The 18,994-nt window shown below is 38.5% G+C and overlaps 1 protein-coding gene across 2 annotated transcripts in view; it reads right to left on the reverse strand.

Moving 5' to 3' along the window:
- The window catches only part of Abcb11 (ATP binding cassette subfamily B member 11), an 89,834-nt gene that overhangs the window by 41,570 nt on the left and 29,270 nt on the right, over positions 1-18,994 (reverse strand). For both annotated transcript variants that reach the window (XM_020167978.2, XM_074071044.1), the window contains 8 exons: positions 17,222-17,346; positions 12,782-12,956; positions 9,147-9,260; positions 7,113-7,223; positions 4,391-4,516; positions 2,804-3,007; positions 723-893; positions 24-225 (listed from right to left, as the gene is read on the reverse strand). In XM_020167978.2, the coding sequence (XP_020023567.2) occupies positions 24-225; positions 723-893; positions 2,804-3,007; positions 4,391-4,516; positions 7,113-7,223; positions 9,147-9,260; positions 12,782-12,956; positions 17,222-17,346 (1,228 nt within the window). The remainder of the gene's footprint in view (positions 1-23; positions 226-722; positions 894-2,803; positions 3,008-4,390; positions 4,517-7,112; positions 7,224-9,146; positions 9,261-12,781; positions 12,957-17,221; positions 17,347-18,994) is intronic.

An 18,994-nucleotide genomic window follows, 5' to 3' on the forward strand; every position in this document is an offset into this window, starting at 1 on the left:
GGTGAAATGGAAAAGGCACTTACCCTTTTCACCTTTTTCATTGAGGGCTTTCTCTCCATGGCTTTGCAAAGTCACTAGAGTGAAATAGATGCCTTTTCTTTCCAGCAGCTCTTCATGAGTGCCTCTTTCCACTGCTGTGCCATGTTCAAAACCGATAATAACATCTACAGCTCTGACTGTGGATAGGCGATGGGCCACAGAGATAATTGTGTGCCCATGCTGAATCTGTAAGAAAGTATGGCGCACCGTTAAACAATACTGCCACACAGAGCTGACACTGACCTGTAGGTCATCCCAGTATCCACAGGTAAGTCAGAGCCTTGGTCCCTGGGACTGTCCTTAAATGAGCTGTACAAACTTTAGAAAGGCCACCCCAGTTTCTTGGAGGAGCCATAAATTCCATCGTGCATGGGTCTGGCTGCTGCTATTTATCAACAGTTTAAAATGGGGGGATTGCAGATTTTAAAACTCATGGTACTCTCAAAAAGAGTTCAAAATGTACTTGTGCAGCTTTTGGAAGAAAATCATGACTGTGTTTTGTTCAACATGAGTAAAATTGTAGTCAACCAGTATTTTCTAAATAGTTAGACTAGCTGCACAGACCCAGATAGAATCATCACACACACACACACACACACACACACACACACACACACACACACGAGTTGTCACACAAGCATGTCCATACAGACCTGTGAAATTAATTCAGAGGTTGCACAAACCTTACTCAGTGCTTCTTGTACCATGGCTTCGCTCTCATTGTCCAATGCTGACGTGGCCATGTCCAAAAGGAGGATCTTGGGGTTTCGGATGAGGGCTCTAGCAATGGCTATCCTTTGTTTCTGGCCACCACTCATCTGGCCTCCTCCCTCTCCAACAAGGGTATCAAATTGCTAAGAAGAAGAGGACACTAGTCATGAGGCAGAGATGATGGCTCTCAGATCGCTGACAGCGATCTGGTGTGAGATCTTTCCTCAAGCATGACTTTTCACAGGGCCAAATTTCACTTCCCAAAACAGGTTACATAATCAATATAAACAGATTATATAATCAATATTTTCATGTGAGGTAAAGAAATTGATTTTTGCATTTATTCCCACATACACTGACCTGTGTAAATGTTCTTCTTTAGCTCAACTTCAAATATAATTTTCTAATCAAAGTAAAAATTGGTCAGCCTTGAAAACCAAATCCATCTCAAAGGATTAAAGCACTTATCAATCACTGTCTCTTTTCTCCAGTGAGACAACACAGAAAAAGCATAAAGCTAAAGATGTTTATATAGTGATTAAAGGTCAATCTAAGCTTTGTGATCATTACCATGGCAGCGAATGGTGACTGACTATCTCACAGACCTCATGCCACACTGAACACTAACAATGGCTGTTGGTATGCAGACCCTTATCTTGCTTAAATTAGCCAACAAAACTGAGCTCCTGAATTCTACACTGTCATCTATAGTCTTCAGAAATACCCCAGGAGGTAGGACTGTTGCTCTCTGCAACTGGAGAATAAGGAAATGCTGGACATAAGGAGGTAAAGTAACTATGAAAATCTAGTAAAGCTGGTAAGTAAAGAAGTTGCATTCTGATTCTGAAGTCTTATTCTCTGTAGCCACTGTACTGTAGCTTATTCACAGGAGCAATGTGATTCTTCAGGGTAATTTAGAAAGCCAAATAGGAAGTGCTCAAGATCACTGACTCTGGAGCCAAACACCTGTTATGAGTCTTGTCTCTCCTGCTTTCGTGTTGTATAATTTTGAACAAGTTGTTGACCTCTGAGAGCCTCAGCTCTCCATCTGCAGAAGGGGATGATAATGTTTGCTACCTGCAGGGTGGTTTTGAGAGTTAAATTAGTTAACAAATGTAATGTCTAGAATACTGCCTGGAATGTAATAAGTACCATATACATGTTAACTGTTAATAACCACTCTCTGACTTAACAGACCATCACAGGCAAAACTCATGTAAGTCTGATAACACAGAGCTGTAGTAGTAGCTGTATAGAATAGAGATCCATGTGAAATTATTTCTGAATATGTGAAATGCAAATCTGAGGACATTATATTTAAGCTGTGTAAGCATAAGAAAACTAAAGAACACTGGTAATGGTTGTTATGGTTTGGATTGTAAATGTTCCCCAAAGGCCCATGTACTAGTAGCCAGCCTTTAGGAGGAAGTTTTAGGAGGTGGCCCTAGGAAGTTAGGGGTATGTCCTTGAAGCAGATATTGGGACCTTGGACCTTTTTTCCGTCTGCTTCTTGGATGCCAGGAGATCAGTAGCTTTGCTCTGCACACACTCCTTGCCATGATGTTCTGCCTCACCTCAGGCCCCAAATCAAGGGAACCAGTTGACCATGGACTAAAACTTCTGAAACCATATACCAAAATAAACTTTTCCTCATAGAAGTTGCTTATCTCAGGAATTTTGTCATAGAGACAGACAAAATTCTGTCTCTATGAGTTTAGTGCTGACTAACACAAGGTGGACCTCAAAAGAGCATTATAAAAGTATTGCCTCATGACAAATTTAGCATCTTTTTAGACATATACTTAAGAGATGGAAGAAGGCAATTTTATCCATATCAAGGGGAGCTTTTCAAAAAAAAAAGTTCCCTACTTTGGTTGATCTTACATAAATACATTTTCAGATAAAAGAGAATACTCATGGTGCATCTCCAGGCCTGAAACTAAAACATGACATTAGGAATTTACTGATTCAGGATTCAGTTGAAAAGCACTGTATATCGCTGTATAACTTTCTTTCTTTGATGGGTTCCCCTGAAGTGTGAGACTAGGGGTACCTGTGGCAAATTCATGATGAAGTTGTAGGCATTTGCGTCCTTGGCAGCTTGGATTATATCTTCCATTGTTGCCTCTTTTCTGCCATAACGGATATTTTCTGCAATAGTGGTAGAGAACAGAACTGGCTCTTGCTCCACTATCCCAATCTGATCTCTCAGCCACCGGATGTTAAGAGAGCGAATATCATGGCCATCCAGAGTCACCTAGATAGTATGAGAACAGGATGAGAACAACATGACATTGCCTGGAACCTTTCAAGGCTCTGAATCATTTAAGTGGTATTTGATCAGTGGGGAGGAGAAAAAACAGAAACTAACAACATTATAACAGAAGCAATTCTTGAAATGTAGTTATTTATATAAGGATGACAATATTTAATTGAAGTCAAGTTTATCTGCAGGACAATTCATTGTAGAAACACAAATGATATAAAAGTCACTTAATTTAACACTTTTGTCTCAGGAATGAACAAAGGAGTAGTCAGTTGTTCACCATACATCGATTATTTTTAACATCTTTGGAGAGCAAAAAGTGACTTCAAAAGATGCAATAAAAATAAGCAATAATCCCAATCTTTTATCTATGCTTTATAGTAAATCTTACTTTCTAGTCAGATTCATCAAATAACACTTTACTATCCAAAAGTAACTAAAGCTATAAGTAGGAGCAAACAAAAACCACTATAGGGAAAATATATAAACCTTCCATCCAAAAATCTTGATTTCTAGATATTCAGAGTGCTATGGTGATGTGCAGTAAAGAATACCCAATTGAGAAGGGAATGTCTGTGAAAAAGGAAAATTCTGTTATGTTTTCCACGTTCACATAACATTACGTGTATTGAGAGAACTCATCACATCGGGTGCCATTTAATATGCAGTCAAAACAAGTCCATCTCAAGGCATCAAGGAGATGGTGGCAAAAATAATTTTAGGCAGAGTAACAGGCATGAGCTTTGGCATCTACATGCCTGGGTTCAAGTCCCAGCTTTGTCCCTTCTTAGCTAAAAGGCCTTGTCTTCCTAGCAGAGAGGCAGGTCAATCTCTGACTCTCTGCTTCCTCATTTGTAAAATGGGCACAGATACCTTTGGCAGTCATTGTGGAAATGAGGAATCCTTCTTATGAAGTATTTGACATGGCATATGATAAATAAGTGGCAATTACTATTATTTACTTCAGTCTATGTTTATTCAAATACAAGAAAAAAGAGACAAAACAGTTTGTGAAATTATTATTAACTTAACTTTTCAAAATAGTAATCAAGGGTTGTACTCTGTTGATTTCTAGCTGTGTTAACTTATGTTTGGAGAAATTAATGAACCCACAATGACTTTGTTATATAAGTGGAGTAAGCAGTTCACTGAAGAAGCGGCAATAACAGTTTGCACCTGTACATTCAGCCATGCCTCTTGGAATGGATCAGTCGGTTATTCATTGACTACTGTCAACATGCAGGAAATTCGTCCCGTTACTTCACTCAGAATTATTCAGTCTATGTGTGTGCCAGGACAGTCTTAGTTTGACAATATACTACCATTTGCACTCCCCTGCCCCACATGTTCTGAAGTTTCTGGAAGATAACACACCATGCCTTCAGAGGGGTCGTAGAATCTCTGAATGAGCTGCAGTGCTGTACTTTTCCCAGATCCACTGGGTCCCACCAGAGCCGTCATTTCCCCTGGTTTAATGACCATGTTGAGGTTATTTAAAATCTGGAGAGGAAAGAAAATTTAAAAGTTCAGATTACCACTGTGTACCTAACCAAACAATTAGGCTACAACTTGGGATGCTGTGAGGGCACTGTGTGTGAGTGTGAGTCTGTGTGTGTGTGTGTGTCTACTTACACCCCCACAGCAACATCTGTCAACACCATCAATCACCAGCAAAAGGAAATAGTAGCTAGGATGAGGTTTTAGCATTTGGCACATTTGTTTAATAGCTGTGCTAATAAGTAAAATGATGTGTGCTAACACTGCTGAAGTAAATAAGCCAGGCTAATTTAAAATTATGTCCCCAAATCTAAAACGCTTTTGGCACACTAGATGCTTCCAGAAAACCATTCCAATTAGCTAAAGAAAAAACCCATTAGTTAGAAGTATAATGCTAATTTACTTACCAGGAATTAATGATTAATGATAAAACAATTTGCATGTTTTAAGCCATTCTATTTGTATGGTATGTGAGGATATTATCTGAGTAAGTTTACCTAATAGATGCTGGTGCTGTGTTTCTAGATCTAAAGCCCTGTGAAAGTCAGGACTGAATGCTGGCAGGGCTCAAGAACAAGAATGAACAGCTTTTTCACAACTATCTGTTGGAAAGTTTCACCAATGAGAGGTCATTTTGATAGTGATTGTGTAAGGGTGGCTTGGTCCTCTATGTGACAAAAACCCCACATAGCTTTCCTTTTGCACTAGAGAGTCAAGCCTGCAAATACCTTTCTACTTACTGACCTGTATTGGACTATAAACTCACAGAACAGAGCAGGCAAGGAGTTTGTTCCTCCATCATTATAGCCTCAGTACAATGTAGGACTAAATACATACTTATGGTGTGAATAAATGATATTTATGGATCTAAATAAAAAATTATTAAACCAAACTACTGACATTAAGAATAAAATTAAATCAATGTCTCAGTTCAACCAGTATTTGTTAAGCAGCTATGATGAACTGATTTGGAATGGCTATTACAAAGAAAGGTTTAGCCTGGCTCAGTGGCTCACACCTGTAATCCTAACTACTTGGGAGGCTGAGATTGGGAGGACTGCAATTCAAGGCCAACCCCAGAAAAAAGTTAGTGAGACCCCCATTTCAACTAATAAAAAGCTGGGCATCTGTCATCTCAGTTATGAGGGAAGCATAAATAGTAGGATCATGGTCCAGGATGGTCCAGGCATAAATACAAGACCCTATTTGGAAAATACCTAATGCAATAGGGGCTAGGAGCATGGCCCAAGTGGTAGCACACCTGCCTAGCAAGTACAAGCCCCTGAGTTCAAACCTCAATACCACCAAAAAGAAGAGAAAGTTTTAGTCACCCAAACATAAATATTTACTGAGTGAGTTCTAGCTTGTGATTTTTATTTTACAAACATTTTTACATACATGATGACATTTGATGATTAGGTATATATGTAATATATATAATACTAAAGATATAAATATGTAATCAGAATATATACTTATGTTTTATATATTTATAAAATGCAAGTAAATATGATATATGTTTATATATGTAAAATATTTATAGATATAGATACCTATCTATATAACATGGATATATATAAAACATGGGTAAATATATTACAGATATGTAAAATGTTATACATACATTTACCTTCTCTCCATATGGTGTACACATACTTTACACAGAAATATATACCTACATTATAGGTATATGGTATCAGATTAAAATGAATCTTACAACAGAAATATTATTTAAAAAAGGAGACCAGAGATACTCTGTTAAAAATGAAGAATAAAATTTCAGCTACTTGGGAGGTAAAGATAGGAGGGCTCTGGTTTGAGGCCAGCCCAGGCAAAAGCACAAGACCTTATTTGAAAAATAAGCCAAAGGGAAAAGTACTGGGGATGCAGCTTAAGTGGTAGAGTTCTTGCTTACCAAGCATGAGGGACTGAGTTTAACAGCACTACTACCAGAAAAAAAAGAAGCCTCATTTCAAAATCATTTCATTCAGGGAAGTACGTCCTAAGTTTCCTGTAGAGTAGGTTGCACTTAAAGATACTGTGTTTTAAGTACAAGAAAACTGTAAATGTCCTTCACCACGTGCCCTAGACAAACACCTCATCCAAGAAACGCAGGCATAACACCATCAAGTTCCTTCCTGTGAAGACTAATGCAGTAAGTGGCCCTGGGGCACTTACAGATAGGAAGGAAAAAGCTATAGACACCAGCTTCCCTTTTCCCTGACACCTCCCCACTCAGTGTGTTCCACCCTCTGTGTCTCGAAGGAGGTGGCCCTGAAGGCTGGCTTCCTAATTGTTCCAATTCCTTGTAGTCTATTTATTATGTGCTTGGAATGACAGGCTCTGCCACTCATTTCAACAGAGCTTTGTATGGTTGACTTAACCTGAATGTGCCGCTAGTTGTGCTCCAGCCAGGGGGATTTGCACAACATGATCATCACAAAGGATGCCACCAAAGGACACTTCCAGAGAAACATACCTTTGTCTCCCATTCCTGGAAACTGAGTCAGACCTCAGAAAGCAATCAATCTGTGACTCTCGAAATGAGTCATTAAAGAAGCAAACATCCATCGTTCCCAGGGAAGAGGCTGGCACTCACCTGCACCTCTGGTCTGGAAGGGTAGTGGAAGGTCACGTTTTGGAATTCAATTTCACCCTTTATTCGATCCAACTTGTAACCATCATCAGCCATGCAGTCCATGATGGGCTTCTGGTGGAGTATAAAAGAGATGTGGTAACTATGCGTGTTATATGCATTTCCTGTTCATCTTAGTGGATGTTAACTCATAAAACAGAACAACCAGGCAGAACATTGCAGAGATATGCTAAAGGTAAATTGCTTTCTCATTAAATACTTAATAATAAGAGTGATAGTAATCACTACTATTTATTTGAGATTTACTATGAGATATTATTAGATTACTATATATTGTTATTAAATTAATATTATAATAGCTGTAGCTTATAATTAATTTAATTTGTAGTACTGAGATTATATTTTAGAAATATTATAAAATATGGTAATATAATTTCTTGATATATATCATCACATAAATATATAATATTAATGTTTGTTATATTATATCATACATTAATCATATTAGTGAGATCTTATTATAGGAGCAATGTCCAAGATATTTTAATGTACCTTTTCATCTACATAGTTGTCATTATAATCTAACTAGACAGACAATATTTTTCAGATAAGGAAGTGGAGAAATCTTAGAGAGATTATTTCTTGCCTAGGGTCCTGCAACTAACTAGCCCACTAAGCTAGCCTCCAGTGGTACCCCACATTTGAACATTCGTTGTAGAGGATAATTAAGACACTGTCCACTGTCCTGAATTTCACCTCTGTTGCTGTTAGAAGCAAGCCTAATCTAGAATTTAACAATTTTAGTTAACTAGACAAAGGCAAGGGCTCCCAGAATACTCCAGATTCAGCTTCTTCCCCCCTCCACAACTGGTAATAGAAATTCATCAACATTGCTCTGTTTGGGGCTTTCCTTTCTTCCTTCACATCTCTAATAAAGATAATAAAATAAATTTTAAATGCCTTAATTTTTAGTTATAGTTTCAGGGTCCTTTTACAGCCATCACTTCATTTGAGCACCTAACAACCTAAGAACAAGGTAGCAATTGAACAGATTAACATCTTTATGTGGTTTCCAACGATCTCACTATATGCCAGGATATGAAACCGACAATATAAAGCAGTTCCCTCAAGTAGATCACAGCTTCATTGTTTGGCAAAAAATCCTCATGATTCAGGAGATCCATGAGCATTTCTGATTTCCAGGGTTTCTGACTCTTAGATCAGGGCAATTTTTAAGAGAGGAAGAATAACAGCTTGCCCTCTTCTCCATTCTGTTCTTGGATTGTGACTCCTGGCTTGACCTCTAATGTGCCTCCATAGATTTAGCCAGTAAAGTCCTAGCCAGGCTATCAAGGTTATTTGAAAAACTTGTAGAAACTTTCTGCAATAGTAGAAGATAATCCAGCCTGGTAGTGTATACCGATAATATTAGCAATCAGGAGACTGAGGCAGGAGGAGCATGAGTTCAAGGCCAGCCTGGGATACATAGTGAGGCCCTGTCTCAAAAAAGAGAGAGAATCCAATCTTATGAACTCAATCTGAGAGCCCTACCTGCCCTGACCTTTCCCATCCCTCCAGAATTTGCCCCTTGCTTACTCTGTTCATACACACTGGACTTCTTTCAGCTACTTGAGTTCACCAAGCCCTTTCCCAACCTGGAGTTCTCTCTTCCAGGAATTCCTTCCCTTCTGCTCTCACTCCTCTGCACTCAACTGAAAGATTGCTCCTAGACACTATCACATTGCCTCCATTGGACTTAGCACTATCTGACATTACCTTTGACTGGGTTTTCTTCTTTATGCCTGTCTCTCAGTATGAGTGTGAGATCAGGGGCATTTTTGTTCTAGTTCACAGTTGCATTTCCAGATCCTCGAAATGGGTCTGGCTCATGATGGCACTTCGTAAGCATTGCTGACTTAAGGGCAGTTTTGATAGCTCCTCATACTTTCTATCATTAAGAGTAAATGCCTCAGGGGTTCATTGCCATCCCTCCCATCTCCAACCTCCTATTGGCCTTTGCTTTTGGCTTTTACATACCCTGTCTATTGTCTCAAAGATGCTGGTAGCTGCCACACGCCCAGTGGCAAAGGCTTCCAAACATGAAGATGCATGGCCAAGATTTATAGCTCCTACTATGACACTGAGGAAAATCTGAAATAAAAAGAGAGACACAGTGGGCTGAGGATGTATAGTTCAGTGGTTAAGTGTTTTCCTAGCATGCACAAAGCCCTGTCCAGTACCACAAAAAAAAAAAAAAAAAAAAAGAGAGAGAGAGAGAGAGACAGTGTTCAGGCATTTTGTCAGCTTGTAAATAATGCTCCCTACCATTTGGGCCATTCAGGTGAACTCAGAGATTTCTCATAAATTTTCTTCTGAGCCAGTTTGAAAGCTAAACAGGGAATCATCTCTCTGGAAATGCCTGAAATAGCTTTTGTTCTGGAAAGTACTTACCCATGGTTATGAGACTTTTAAATACTACATTATTTTTTTTACTGAGCATCACTCTTCTACAAAGTTGAAGAAATAAGTAAGAAGTCATAATCAAAGTGTCCTATACACACAAAGTGGGACAGAATCATGATACAACAAGTTGGTTTGTTATTAATCAACGTGGTAATGGTTTTCTGGCTAAAGGGTAACCTAAATGATAGTGACACTAAGATAGGCTTGACTGTCCTAAAGGCTGGTATGTGCACAACCAATCTGTTACTACTGCTACAAGTATACAAGTCACTAGAATAATGATTATCACTACGTCTACAATTCTGCTGCTAGCAATAATAGGAAGACATGATCTAATTGCTTGATTTCTAGTACTTCATTTAATCCTTACAACAGACAAGAAATCAGACATATTGGGAGGTTCTCTAATTTTCCCTAGGTCCCAACTTATAATCAGTAGATCATATTTGAACTCCAGCACTTGACCACCTTTCTGTGCAGAGCTAGGGAAACTGTCCTTTGACCCACCAACATAGCCCTCTCATTATGTTAGGGGAAGGCTACCTATCATGACCAGGTGAGCTTACCAAATAGCATTCTCTTTGTATCAGTGCTGTTTACAAGGATGAGGAAAAAGCAAATTGACCTATAGGAAGAACACAAGTCTTCTTGTCCCCATCCTGTCCACCAAAGAATGGTTCCTGATCACATAACTTGCATGGATGATATTTCATTGGCCATAGTTGATTGCCAAGCTTCTGCATGAATGCAGCCTTTTTAGGTAATCAAATGATCCCAACCAATGGAGGTTTCCATAGGCCAGACCCTTCCAATGGTTCTATCACAGCAGAACAAATTACCCCAAGTCTGTCCCCACTCTGTTTCCTCCTTGGAGCACCTGGGCCATAGAATGCCTCAGTCTCTCGGCCACCTCATTCCCTCTCCATTCCACACAGCAGGACAATGAACATGGCCAAGGCTGCTCCACGCAGGTGATAGGCTAAATTCTTGCCTTCTCCTTAAATCCTCCAGGCTATGCTTGGGGATAAATGATCTCTCTTCATCTGTCCTTCTTCCCTTCCATTATGACAGACTGTTCTTCCTAAGAGATTACTTAACTGTTTAAGCCCTAATTTCTTTATCTGTAAAACAGGGATAATGATAGTATATACTTCATAGGATTGCAAGAGGACTAAATGACATACTGTGAGTAAAGATGATTGGTTCAGCACTAGTCATATACATGATAGCAATGGCAATGGTGAAGAGGAAAATATCAAGGACCCACACTTAGGAGGTAGTAAGGGCAGCAGGCAGAATGGTTCTTATGGACTAAATTGGTATAAGGTTACCCTCACTGGAGGTCTTCCTACCCCAACAAGGAGGCTTTCCTGTGCCCTAGGAAGGGCCAGAAAATGTTTTCTGTAAAAGTCAAACAGTAAATAGTTCAGGTTCTTCAGACCACATGGGATCTGAAGCAATCACTCAACTCTACCATGCAGTACAAAAGCAGTCATAACAATCTGTTAATAAGCTACTGTGGCTATGTCCAATCGAACATTCTTCATAAAACCAGTGATGAACAAACATTGGCCTGTGGACTACATTTTGCTGATTAATTGGAGACTTAAATTGAGGTATAGCGTCAAACCCTGGCTCAGCCTCGCTTTACAAGCTGTGGCCTCATGCAAATGCCTCTCTGGAAGTTCTTAAGGGAGGTGAGAGTGAGACAGGACAGAGGCAATGTCCAATACCATCATAGGGATCAGCCCACATCCCGACAGAGCAGCAATTTTTACCCCAAATATCGTCCCCCGTAGCCCTGTGGACAGTAGTGTGGGAAGAGAGGCAGTTCTGGAACAGTCGATGTGTGGGTGTGCTACACTGGGGAACAGAGGCCTGTGTCCCTTAGAAGACAGATCTACAGGCAGGAAAACTGTGGTTAATGGGTCAGGCCTCAAGTCACCACTTGGAAAGAGTTCTTAACCTCAAAGCCTCCCCCTCATTTTGAAGTGATAGTCAAATGACGCCAATTGCAGAATGAAGTTGAGGTATGGTAATTACACTAAGCACTGCACTCAGTGCTAGACACCTTATATACAGTGAATGGACATTGCTTTTGTTGATGTGATTACCTTTTATTGAAGCCTGAAACTTAAGAGAGGCGTGACAGAGCACCCTTTTGCTGCATTCAGTTCTCCTTCATCTCTCCCTAATAGGCTGTGGAATTCGGGTTTTTTTTTTTTTTTGTCTATATGCAAGTGATACTAATTACAGTCATTTATGTGAGCTACTTACCATTTATGTCCAATTACCATGCAGCCTGTAATGATTTTGTGTATCACAAAATGTGCTGGATTAACCTAATTGCTAATTAGTTTAGTGGATTAAAACACTCAACTCAGCCTTCATAGTTTGCAGCTTAGAACTATGGTGAAGAACTCTGTAGGGCTTTGGGGCAGGAATTATACCATTGAAAGATGTCTCTTCTGTTTACAAAGAATCACTTGTTAAGGTGAGCTATAAGCAGAGGATTATAGGGAGAGGTTAAACTTAAGAGGAAACTAACAGCTGACTCTAACGTTAGAGGCACATAGTTTGCAATGTCTACACTTAATAAACACTCCAGAAATACCGACTGAAGTGTTGAATTCTTCACAGGAAAAGCAGAGGAAGCCACAGTCCAACTAGCAGGATACTTAAAGACGAGAACCACAAAACCAGATTCTTGAGTTTTATTCAGTGCTTCCAAACTGGAAGGACACTGACGATTAAAGTAACTGTGGTATCAGCAATGGCATGCATGCACAACTGAGTGATAAAATACGTCTGCATTGCCCATCCAGTGGAGGATATGATTGACTCAATATTTTAGTAACTCCCATGTTTCCCAAGTGTTCATTAGGCAGGAATCCTGTGCAATTATTAAGTTTGGTTATATGACCTGTACATTTCTAACTAAGAGATCCCTGACTTCCCATTTTCGTGGCATATTATCTTGTGGGCTCAACTGGAAAATCTTTGTCTTACAGTCATAAAATCTCAGTGAATTGGAATCATGAAATTGCTGGTCTCAGCATCTCTTCTCTACAAAATGCTGAGTATTGCTGTTCCTACAGATGGACTCCATCAAATCAGTGACACTTTCCTCCCCTGGCTGCTAAAGGAATAAGCCACCTATCTGAGACCCAGCAAGAAATGTTGTGTCTAGCTCAACAAAATCAGAGTACCTGGACAAGGGTTCCTGGTGTGTATTCGTCTCCATCCAGGATGAGTGTAGAGCCATACCAGAAGGCCAGTGCGTAACAAAAAAAGATAAGACACCACATGTATCCAGTAAAGAACCCTATCACCATCCCTTTTCTAATTCCCCAGCGCTGGGCAAACACCAGATTCTTCTCATACCTGTGAAGAGAAAATGTTTGAGCCATTTTAGCAGGAATGGTTCAAGTTATAAAGATTAAATAGGCCACAGTGCAATGGTTTACTCAGTAATTATAAAGTCACCTCCCTCACAGAACACCTTTAAGGAAAGAAATCTACAGTCACTTTCATGCTATTATTTATGGTTTGTTTGAATCTGGCAATGAAACATGCTAAATGATGTTTCTTAACAAAGTCTCATGTGTTGATTGTAGCTTGGGTAACTCCGGACCCAAGAGAGAACAATTTTTAACATAAACGTCTGGACATGGGGGCTCTAGCACTGTTCACATTTGAATTTTTCCTAGCATCCCATTACATCGTTTCCCATCAGGAAATAATGCAATTGTCCTCAAATAAGCAAACAAGACTCTCTGGGTATTTTCAGATCCCTGGACTTGAAACTAGTGTTCACATCTTCACACCAACACATCTACACCTTTTCACCCATCTTACCCTGTGGTCAGATGCCATGTGTGACAGAACCAGTCAGGTCATAACCATGGGACGTTCTACATCTCAGATTCACAGGAGATTTTGAACATTTCATAGGACACAAACAAGGTCTGCCCTTTGTTACCATTTTAAACACATGTATTGCTTCTTTTATTAACAATAAAAGATATTATCATTCATGGCAGAAAAAATATACCACTGAAATTATTTTATGAGAAATAAGGTGACTTCATTGCTAAGCCAAAAGAAATTAGAGGAAAAAAATGAAAGAAAAGAAGATATTAGAGATTTTAAATCCTGTTCTCTCTTTTTTTTTTTTTTTTGCTGGTGAATTTGGTAGCAATTAGAATGACATAATCCTTCTAGTCTACAACACATGAAATAAGACTTTCCATCTCATTCGTGGTTTTTATAAAAATTAGCGGGCAGCACCTAGCAAGAACTCAAAAAATATTTGATAAAACAAAATCATATTTTCAATAACTGCATTGTCACTTGGTTTTTTACTTTCATTGAGAATTAAACTCTAGGGTTGGATGTGGTGGTGCACACCTGTAATCCTAGCTAATAAAAGGCAGATGTAGGAGGATTGGGCAAAAAGGTGAGAATCTATATAAAAAATTACTAAGGCAAAAAGGGCTAGAAATGTGGCTAAGTGTAGAGTGGTTGCCTAACAAGTAAAAGGTACCGAGGTAACACCAAAAACGTGACTTAATCTCTAGAATGACAGTCTATAAAATATCAATGCTAAATTTTGTTTGATTAAATGGAAATCCCATCAGGATTTATTAAGAGCATGTAATGGTCCAGTAGCAGAATAAAAATGTGTTCAATAAAAATGTGTAGAATTGCATTTAGGATCATGCTGTCATTTCTTTTTCATTTGTTTTGCAGTAAATGAACAAATTTTTCCTATGTCTTTTGAATTTTAAATTAAATTTATTTTTAATTTACACATAAAAACAAAAAATTATGCATAAGATGCTTTGGACCATGAACCCATTGTGCAATGTTTAAATCAGGGAAAACATGTTTATCTCCTCAAACATTTGTCATTTCTTCAAGATGAAAGAACTTAACCCTATTGTGAAACAGCTCAGCCCAGAACTTGTTCCTATCTAACTGTAATGTCATATCCTGTGATCAACTGCTCCCCACCCCGGCCTCTGGTAACCGCGGTTCTACTCCCAACTTCGGGGAGATTAACTGTTTTGTCAGTGCTGGGGACTGAGCCTAAGGCAAGTACTCTGCCACTTGAGCCACGCCTCCCAAGCCTTTCATTTGTATTTTTTGAGATGGGGACTCTCTAACTTTATACATTTTGTCCTCAAACTCAAGAACTTCCCGCCTCTACCTCCTAAGTAACTGGGATTATAGGCATGTGCCACCACTCCAACTGAGATTGATTTTTTTAGATTCCACATGTGAAGGAACTCATGTGGTACTTTCTTTCTGTGCCTGGCTTATTTTACTTATCATAATAGTTGTCAGTTCTATACATGTTGTTACAAATAACAGGATTTCATTCTTTTTCGTGATTGAACAGTATTCCATTGTGCATAGGTACTATATATCTACTACATTTTCTTTATCTGTGCATCAGTTGATAGACAGCCAGGTTGTTTCCATTTCTTAGCTATTGTGAATAGTGTGGCAACAGACAAAGGGGTGGGATGTCCCTTCGACATACTGATTTCCTTTCCTTTGGGGATGTACCCAGGAGAGGGATTGTTAGGTTGTATGGCATTTCTAGTTTTAATTTTGGAGGAACTTCCACGCCGCTTCCCATAAAGCCTTTCCTCATGTACACTTCCCCCAAGTGCTCAAGGGTTCCCTTTCCTCCACATCTTTGCTGGCCCTTGTTAACTTTTGTCTTTTTTGCTAACCGCTATTCTTACTAGGGTGAGGGGATGTCTCATGGTTTTGCTTTGCTTTTTCCTGATTAATGATGCTGAACGTTTTTTGATATATTTGTTGGGCAGTCATATGTCTTCTTTGCAAAATGTCTGTGTAGGTCTATTGCCTATTTTTAAGTTGAGTTATTTGGGACATTTTTGCTGTTGAAGTTTTTATGTTCCTAATACATTCTGCATGTCACCCCTTTGTAATATATGCAGTTTGCATAGATTTTATCCCATTCTGTAGTTTGTTTCTTCATTCTGTTGATTTCTTCCTTCGTTGTGCAGAAGCTTTTAAGCTTGATGCAATCCCATTTGTCTATTTTTGCTTTTGCTTCCTGTGCTTTTGGGGGGTCTTATCCAAAAAGTACTTTCCCAGTCTAGTGTCCCAACACATTTCTCCTGCATTTTCTCCTAGGACTTTTATAGTTTCAGGCCTTAGTTTTAAACTCTAAACCTATCTTGAGAGGGTTTTTTATACAGTGTGAGATAAGTGTATAATTTCATTCTTCTGCATATGGATTTCAAGGTTACCCAACACCATTCATTAAAGAGACTGTTCTCTCCTGCTTGTGTGTTCTTGGCATCTTTGTCAAAAATCAATGGTGAGAAGCATGTAGACTTATTTCTCAGCCTCTACTCTACTCCATTGGTCTGTGTGTCTGTTTTCTCATCAGTATGCTGTTTGGATTACTGTAGCTGTGTAGCAGATTTTGAGATCAGATAGTGTCATGCCTCTAACTGTGTTCCTTTTGCTCAAGATTGCTTTTGTTATTTGGGGTCATTTGTGATTGCATATGAATTTAAGATTTTTTTCTATTTCCATGGAAAATCCCATTGGAATTTTGATGGGGATTGCATTAAATCTGTACATTGCTCTTGAAAGTATCAAGATTTTAATGATAGTCATTCTTTAAATCCACAAACACAGAGCATCTTTCCATTATTTGTGTTTTCTTCAATTTTGTTCATGAAAGTTATATGGTTTTCAGTGTACAGATCTTTCTCCTTTTTGGTTAAATTTATTCCTAAGTATTTTAATTTTGTGTACCTATTATAAATGAGATTGTTTTCTTGATTTCTGTCTCTGATAGTTCATTGTTAGTGTATAGAAATTTTACTAATTTTTGTATATTGGTTTTGTATCCTGAAACTTTGCTAAAATTTTTGTTACCTCTAACATTGTTTGGTAGTCTTCAGGGTATTCTCTGTGTTATATGTTATCTGAAAGCCAGGCACCAGTGGCTGACTCCTGTAATCCTAGCTATTTGGAAGGCTGAGATCGGGAAGATTGCAGTTCAGGGCCAGCCAGGGCAAATAGTATATGAGAACTCCATCTCCAAAATAACAAGAGCAAAATGAACTGGAGGTGTTGTTCAACCAGTGGAGTGCCTGTCTTACAAGCATGAAGCCCTGAGTTCAAACTCCAGTCTCACCCTCCCCCCAAAAAATGTCATCTGAAAGCAGAGACGATTTAGCTTCTTCCTTTCTGATTTAAATGCTTTTTATTTTTTTGTATTTCTAGGGTATCAGTGTAGTGTGTCATGTAGGTTTTCCTATAATGGCAGCAACCAGTGTTAAAGAGAAGCAGGTAAAGCTCTATATGACGTGCACAGCACATACGTCATCAGTGTGAAATAAATACCTAACCTAGGTTGGCGTTCTAAAAGTCACCAGCTGGAACATCTTCAAACACACATTGCTCAAGGCTTGCACGTCTTGTAGTGATTTGACCAACCTAAATTACTCTGCTTAGCTACCTCCTGAACAAATGCTCCCTTAGGTTGCTACAGACCACAGTGGATCTGCCGCTTTGTACAAAACGAGGAAACAGCAAGGAACCATAAATGACTGATGAAATTCAGGTAAGTGACAGACATTCAATTAACCAACCTTTCCACCTCTTTTTTCTCTCCACCAAAAGCAGCCACTGTTCGAATAGATGAAATGACTTCATCAGCCACAGACCCTGCTTTGGCATAAGCCTTCAACTCAAGGTCTGTGAACTTGGCCACACTCTAAAATTCAAAGGGAGAAAGAAAACGTGAAGACTATGTTATTAGATTAAGTCAGTCTGTCCTTCAGTGATTCATTCAACTGAGCAAACATGTAGCATGGTTTAATACAACACTAGATTCTTAGTATAACACAAGAGGGAAAAATCGGTCTAAGTTTGATCTTTGTTAAGCCTCAACCATGGTGTTTGGTTTTTGATATATTAAAATGACTCCATTGAAAATCAGTCTCAAAAACTCTAACAGAAAATAAGCCCCAAATAGGTCATTCTGTAACACTAAAGTGTTTTGGTATAATGAGGTTCCCAAGTCAAACTATGTCATATTTCATTGCTACATTAGCCAGAAACAATTGCAAAATTTATAGACAAACACCAGCAGCAAAGACTGGAGCCCCATGTGGGCAGCATAGTTGGTTGCAGTACAGACCAGAGAGAATCAGAAAATGCAAAGACACAACCTTTCAAGGGACAATTCCAGAGGAGAAAGTTTTAGGTAAACATTATACCACTTTGACAAAACCACAGGCACTTAACTATAATTTTGATTTTTACAAGCAGAAATTAAAAGACTTCTGTGCTAAACAGTAAACAAGTTCTTTTTTCTAAAATTAGACTTGGATTTTAATCTGAGTGGACTTAGTCCAAAATTAACCTTAAAAGAAACCCCTGGTGCAGATTAAGAAAGAAGGAGGAAAAGCAAATATTTTGGAAGATCAATTAATTTAGAAATCTAAAAAAATATGTATGACCCAGATGAAGGGATTTTTATCTTCCAAAGGTTTTTCAAAACTTTTAGCAATGAAACTACTAACAAGTAAAATATTAGATAGAATTCTAAAACATAAAATAAGTAAATAGTTTAGCAAGGTGTTTACTCTTTCATCAGTCCATATTTTATAAAACTTGTGAAGTGAAAAGGTAAGAGTGAAGAAAATAAGGCTATTTTCATCAACATTAAAATTTACATTTTAGGTATTATGGATTGCATTTGCAGTTTTTATCACACTCTATCTAATTTATTCCTGAAACATGCATTTGTAGCACAGTAGTGAGAAAATTACAGGGTTGTAAATGGAATAGGTATTTTATTGTAATAGCACATTAAGTAAGCTCAGGACAGGTCAGTTAATTGACCCAGGAGCTTAAGAAACATGGATTTGAAAATATCTGAAAATTGCTCATGTTTTCCATCCTTGACACAAAGACTGACAGAAACATACACAACCCACATTAACATCTAAAGTGTCAAATGTTGCCTGTCTCTGCCTTTGCATGTGTGTGTCCTGCCTGTGACTTGAGCCTAGTAAGTTTTCTTATATTATTTTACAGCAACAAACATGCATAGACATGAATGCCAGAAGAGATGAGTACAGAGTTACAACATTCCAAATCAATGACACATTTATAAGAAGTTAGGGTAATGAGATGACACAAGAGACTATATTCTTAAATCTGTTTAAAATCAGGTTAATTTGGCAGTGTTTTTAGTCTCCAGCATGGTAAAAGGTGGCATGTGATCCACTGGAATGTGTACATCCATTCATCCCAAGTGTGAAGAAAGAGATTAAATGTATTTGAAAACAACAGCAAGCCGAATCAAATGTTTGCAGAGTCCCTCACATCTTTCAGTGGAAGTTGAGGGTTCCCTG

This window comes from Castor canadensis, chromosome 4 (assembly GCF_047511655.1).
Source record: "Castor canadensis chromosome 4, mCasCan1.hap1v2, whole genome shotgun sequence".
Classification (NCBI taxonomy): domain Eukaryota; kingdom Metazoa; phylum Chordata; class Mammalia; order Rodentia; family Castoridae; genus Castor; species Castor canadensis.